General features: G+C 42.6%; 1 protein-coding gene across 6 annotated transcripts in view; it reads right to left on the reverse strand.

Annotated features, from left to right (window-relative positions):
• The window catches only part of LOC139376985 (calcium-activated potassium channel subunit alpha-1-like), a 198,021-nt gene that overhangs the window by 104,836 nt on the left and 87,151 nt on the right, over window positions 1–6,034 (reverse strand). For all 6 annotated transcript variants that reach the window (XM_071120020.1, XM_071120021.1, XM_071120025.1 and 3 more), the window contains exon 3: window positions 5,985–6,034. This exon is cut by the window's right edge and continues 12 nt beyond it. In XM_071120020.1, the coding sequence (XP_070976121.1) occupies window positions 5,985–6,034 (50 nt within the window). The remainder of the gene's footprint in view (window positions 1–5,984) is intronic.

Consider the following 6,034-nt stretch of genomic DNA (forward strand, 5'->3'; position numbering starts at 1 on the left):
ACTCAGGTCAGGGCGTGACACAGCAAAGCTCCCCATCCAACCTGATAGAGCTTTAGAGGATCTGCAGAGAAGAATGGGAGAAACTGTAATCGCTGGCAAAGGTGCTTCAGCAAAAGTACTGAGTAAATGGTCTGAATACTTATGGAAATGTGATATTCCAGTTTTTTTATTTGTAATAAATGTGCAAACATTTCTAAAAACCTGTTTGTGCTTTGTAATTATGGGGTATTGTGTGTAGATTTATGAGGGGGGGGGGGGGGGCAAAAAAAAAAAATTGAAACAATTTTAGAATAAGTAACAAAATGTGAAAAAAGTCAAGGGTCTGAATACTTTCCGAACACATTGTGTATTACACGAAATACATCCAATTTAAAACCAATTGGGGCCAATAACAATTTCACACCTGGTACAAAATGATTTGGTGTTTAAAGAAACATATTGTTAAAGTCATGGACTTATATAAAGACAAATAAATGTTTAGTTTGAAGAACTCAAGAGCAAATTCAACTTACCACAAGTGCATTTTTTCAAATCTTTACATTTGAGAAGCTTGTAATTTTTTTTCCAGTCTAAAGCAATCTGCAACCTCCTTTGACCACTTTAGAAACACTCTCTGTGTTATGGGAGAGGTCGCATGACGTTACTACGAGCTTGGCACACCTGTATTTTGGGGGAAATGGTAGCTACTCTTTAAAGGCAACTCCAACAAGAAGATGTTTCAGAAGAGAACTGGGGTACAGCTAGCTCTAGAGCTCAGATACAGACAATAAACACCTGCCTGAGACTGTTGCAATACAGTTGGATAATAAGAACATATCACCCCTGTTAAGCTCCACAAATTTGACCCTAATAACCCAGACCTATATTTGTATTTATTTATTATTCATTATGGACCCCTATTAGCTGCTGCCTAGGGGTCCAGCTAAATTAAGGCAGTTATACAATTCCTGTGTGTTAAACATAACACGCACTAGGCACCTTGTATCATTGCCTGTGGGTGTGTGCTGAGATACAAATGTTTTGGGGCTCAGTACTGCTCTATATCTCTGAGATTACCTCTACCCGATTACCACTAATCCCTAAACTATGCATCCTAAACCTTTACCCAGTTAATATCTCTTTACATACAGTATGAGAGAAAATAAAAGGTTTGACCTCTGACTATTACAAGCTAGACATTCAATTGCTCTCCACTGGAAGTGTGTCAGTTGCCCCTCACTTGGTCATTTGTTAAAATAATTAACGTCAAGCCTGGCTCTTGAAAAATGTACTTATATACCAAAAAATAAAGCCCCAGTTTCATGATATTTCGGATCTTTTTTTTAAATGTTTGCAAACAGGTGATGTTATAGAAGCATTAGAAATCTGTATATTCTCTATATTTTTATGGGAATATTGGCTATAGGACTTAATGTTGGGTAGTTGGAAATGTGAGGACTTAATGTTGGGTTGTTGGAAATGTGAGGACTTAATGTTGGGTTGTTGGAAATGTGAGGACTTAATGTTGGGTAGTTGGAAATGTGAGGACTTAATGTTGGGTTGTTGTCGGTTATATTTTTGTCTTTGTTTGGGGGGGGAGTGAAAAATAAGAAAATTTAATTTCTGTAACGGTTGATTTTCCTATTTGGAACGAATAAATATACGTGTAAAAAAATAAATATAAATATTTATATACTGTATATATATACTGTGTATATATAGAGCCCTTTGTAACGTGTACGCTAATAATGGGGAAGCAAGTACAAGGAGTGAATTGAATAAATAAACGAACATGGAACAAAACAAGGAACACGAGTAGAGTACAGACATTAAACATATAAACAGAAACAATAACGCCTGGGGAAAGAACCAAAGGGACTGATAGACGTAGGGGAGGTCATCAGGAAGGCGATGGAGTCCAGGTGAGTCTCATGAGGCGCAGGTGCGCTTAACGATGGAGGCAGGTGTGTGCAATAATGAATAAACTGGCGAAGTCGAGCGCCGGAGTGGAGGAGCGGGAGTAGACACTCTTTCAATGCAAAACACAGCAGAACATCTGAAAGGGAGTTCTATAAGCAGGAACTTTGGTCTTTACTGTCTGTTCTATTCTACTCTGTTCTGTTCTGCTCTGTTCTGTTCTGTTCTGCTCTGTTCTGTTCTGCTCTACTCTGTTCTGTTCTGCTCTGCTCTGTTCTGTTCTGTTCTGCTCTGTTCTGTTCTACTCTGTTCTGTTCTGCTCTACTCTGTTCTGTTCTGCTCTGTTCTGTTCTACTCTGTTCTGTTCTGCTCTGTTCTGTTCTGCTCTACTCTGTTCTGTTCGGCTCTGTTCTGTTCTGTTCTGCTCTACTCTGTTCTGTTCTGCTCTGTTCTGTTCTGTTCTACTCTGTTCTGTTCTGCTCTATTCTGTTCTGTTCTGTTCTGCTCTGTTCTGTTCTGTTCTACTCTGTTCTGTTCTACTCTGTTCTGTTCTACTCTGTTCTGTTCTGCTCTGTTCTGTTCTACTCTGTTCTGTTCTACTCTGTTCTGTTTTGTTCTACTCTGTTCTGTTCTGCTCTGTTCTGTTCTGTTCTACTCTGTTCTGTTCTGCTCTGTTCTGTTCTGCTCTGTTATGCTCTATTCTGTTCTGTTCTGCTCTGCTCTGTTCTGTTCTACTCTGTTCTGTTCTGCTCTACTCTGTTCTGTTCTGCTCTGTTCTGTTCTACTCTGTTCTGTTCTACTCTGTTCTGTTCTACTCTGTTCTGTTCTGCTCTGTTCTGTTCTACTCTGTTCTGTTCTGTTCTACTCTGTTATGCTCTACTCTGTTCTGTTCTACTCTGTTCTGTTCTGTTCTACTCTGTTATGCTCTACTCTGTTCTGTTCTACTCTGTTCTGTTCTGTTCTACTCTGTTCTGTTCTACTCTGTTCTGTTCTACTCTGTTCTGTTCTGTTCTACTCTGTTCTGTTCTACTCTGTTCTGTTCTGTTCTACTCTGTTCTGTTCTGTTCTACTCTGTTATATTCTACTCTGTTCTGTTCTGTTCTACTCTGTTATGCTCTACTCTGTTCTGTTCTGTTCTACTCTGTTATGCTCTACTCTGTTCTGTTCTACACTGTTATGCTCTACTCTGTTCTGTTCTGTTCTACTCTGTTATGCTCTACTCTGTTCTGTTCTACTCTGTTCTGTTCTGTTCTACTCTGTTCTGTTCTACTCTGTTCTGTTCTACTCTGTTCTGTTCTGTTCTACTCTGTTATGCTCTACTCTGTTCTGTTCTGTTCTACTCTGTTCTGTTCTACTCTGTTCTGTTCTGTTCTACTCTGTTCTGTTCTGTTCTACTCTGTTATGCTCTACTCTGTTCTGTTCTGTTCTACTCTGTTCTGTTCTGTTCTACTCTGTTATGCTCTACTCTGTTCTGTTCTGTTCTACTCTGTTCTACTCTGTTCTGTTCTGTTCTACTCTGTTCTGTTCTGTTCTACTCTGTTCTGTTCTGTTCTACTCTGTTATGCTCTACTCTGTTCTGTTCTACTCTGTTCTGTTCTGTTCTACTCTGTTCTGTTCTGTTCTACTCTGTTATGCTCTACTCTGTTCTGTTCTACTCTGTTCTGTTCTGTTCTACTCTGTTCTGTTCTACTCTGTTCTGTTCTACTCTGTTCTGTTCTGTTCTACTCTGTTCTACTCTGTTCTGTTCTGTTCTACTCTGTTCTGTTCTGTTCTACTCTGTTCTGTTCTGTTCTACTCTGTTATGCTCTATTCTGTTCTGTTCTGTTCTACTCTGTTATGCTCTACTCTGTTCTGTTCTGTTCTACTCTGTTATGCTCTACTCTGTTCTGTTCTGTTCTACTCTGTTATGCTCTACTCTGTTCTGTTCTGTTCTACTCTGTTATGCTCTACTCTGTTCTGTTCTACTCTGTTATGCTCTACTCTGTTCTGTTCTGTTCTACTCTGTTATGCTCTACTCTGTTCTGTTCTGTTCTACTCTGTTATGCTCTACTCTGTTCTGTTCTGTTCTACTCTGTTATGCTCTACTCTGTTCTGTTCTGTTCTACTCTGTTATGCTCTACTCTGTTCTGTTCTGTTCTACTCTGTTATGCTCTACTCTGTTCTGTTCTGTTCTGTTATGCTCTGTTCTGTTCTGTTCTACTCTGTTCAGTTTTGCTGTGCTCTGTTCTGTTCTGTTCTGTTCTGTTATGCTCTGTTCTGTTCTGTTCTACTCTGTTCTGTTCTGTTCTGTTATTTTATGCTCTGTTCTGTTGTGTTCTGTTCTGTTCCGTCTGAGAGCCTCTGATCCTTGCATTATAGAGATTAAACAATTTCATCTGTGAGTAAAGGATTGTCGGCGGTGGGCGCTCTGTGTCGTTGAAATGTTTTGTAAGCCCGGTTACCTGGAAAGGATTTATCTCTCTAATGAAGAGATGACAGGAAGGACAGGACAGGAGAGAACAGGACAGGAGAGGACAGGAGAGGACAGGAAGGACAGGACAGGAGAGGACAGGACAGGAGAGGACAGGAGAGGACAGGACAGGAGAGGAGAGGACAGGACAGGACAGGAGAGGAGAGGAGAGGACAGGACAGGGCAGGACAGGACAGGAGAGGACAGGACAGGACAGGAGAGGAGAGGAGAGGAGAGGAGAGAGGAGAGGAGAGGAGAGGACAGGACAGGACAGGACACGAGAGAACAGGACAGGAGAGGACAGGACAGGAGGGGACAGGACAGGAGGGGACAGGACAGGACAGGACAGGAGAGGAGAGGACAGGACAGGACAGGAGAGGACAGGAGAGGACAGGACAGGAGAGAACAGGAGAGGACAGGACAGGAGAGAACAGGACAGGAGAGGACAGGACAGGAGGGGACAGGAGAGAACAGGAGAGGACAGGACAGGAGAGAACAGGAGAGGACAGGACAGGAGAGAACAGGACAGGAGAGGACAGGAGAGGACAGGACAGGAGGGGACAGGACAGGAGAGAACAGGACAGGAGAGGACAGGACAGGAGTGGACAGGACAGGAGAGGACAGGACAGGAGAGGACAGAACAGGAGAGGAGAGGACAGGACAGGAGAGGACAGGACAGGAGAGGACAGGAGAGGACAGGACAGAACAGGAGAGGACAGGACACGAGAGAACAGGACAGGAGAGGACAGGACAGGAGGGGACAGGACAGGAGAGGACAGGACAGGAGAGGACAGGAGAGGACAGGAGAGGACAGGACAGGAAGGGACAGGACAGGACAGGAGAGAACAGGAGAGGACAGGACAGGAGAGAACAGGACAGGAGAGGACAGGAGGGGACAGGACAGGAGAGGACAGGACAAAACGGAGGGACAGGACAAGAGACAGTACAGGACATGACAGGACAGAATGGACAGGAAGGACAGGACAGGAAAGGACAGAATGGACAGGAAGGACAGAAATGACAGGACATAAAGGACAGGAGGCAGGACCTCCGATTTACAGCAGCAATCGGGGTTATAACTAGAGCGTGTGCTGAGGATGAATGATACAGTACAGTGTACAGGTGTGTGAAAGGTCTAGAGGTCTCAGTAACATTACATACTTCTGTTCCAGTGCATTTTGGCCTATTACTCACAATACCCATCCTAAAGTATATACATGATTTAGAATTTACAGGAAACCACAACGGCATCGGAAACCACAACGGCATCACCACAGCCATAACTGCCTAACAGTAAAGGACAATCTACAGTTACCGTTCTACTATCTACTTAGCAGGTTCATCAAAATGTTTCATATGTGTAAAAGAGCATCTATTTCATTTCAGATGTCGTATTACAGCATCTTTATAAACCGGGTTACAGCCTCGTTACATCACATTACTCCTCCTCCTAATATTTCACCAGATTAGATGTGGATCCCATTGACCGAAAAAAATAAAAATAAATAGAGAATCTCATTGTTGAGTTGAGTAAAGCTCCGTCACAGTGTAAAAAAAAACCTTCTGGTAGATTATCAGTACAACAAGCATCATATAACCTGTCAAGGTATTAGGTCCTAACTGTAAAAGGAATACTTACTCAGAGGAATCGATGAAGTATATTACAAGGGCTCCGATGCTGAGGGCAAA

This window comes from Oncorhynchus clarkii, chromosome 20 (genome assembly GCF_045791955.1).
Source record: "Oncorhynchus clarkii lewisi isolate Uvic-CL-2024 chromosome 20, UVic_Ocla_1.0, whole genome shotgun sequence".
Classification (NCBI taxonomy): domain Eukaryota; kingdom Metazoa; phylum Chordata; class Actinopteri; order Salmoniformes; family Salmonidae; genus Oncorhynchus; species Oncorhynchus clarkii.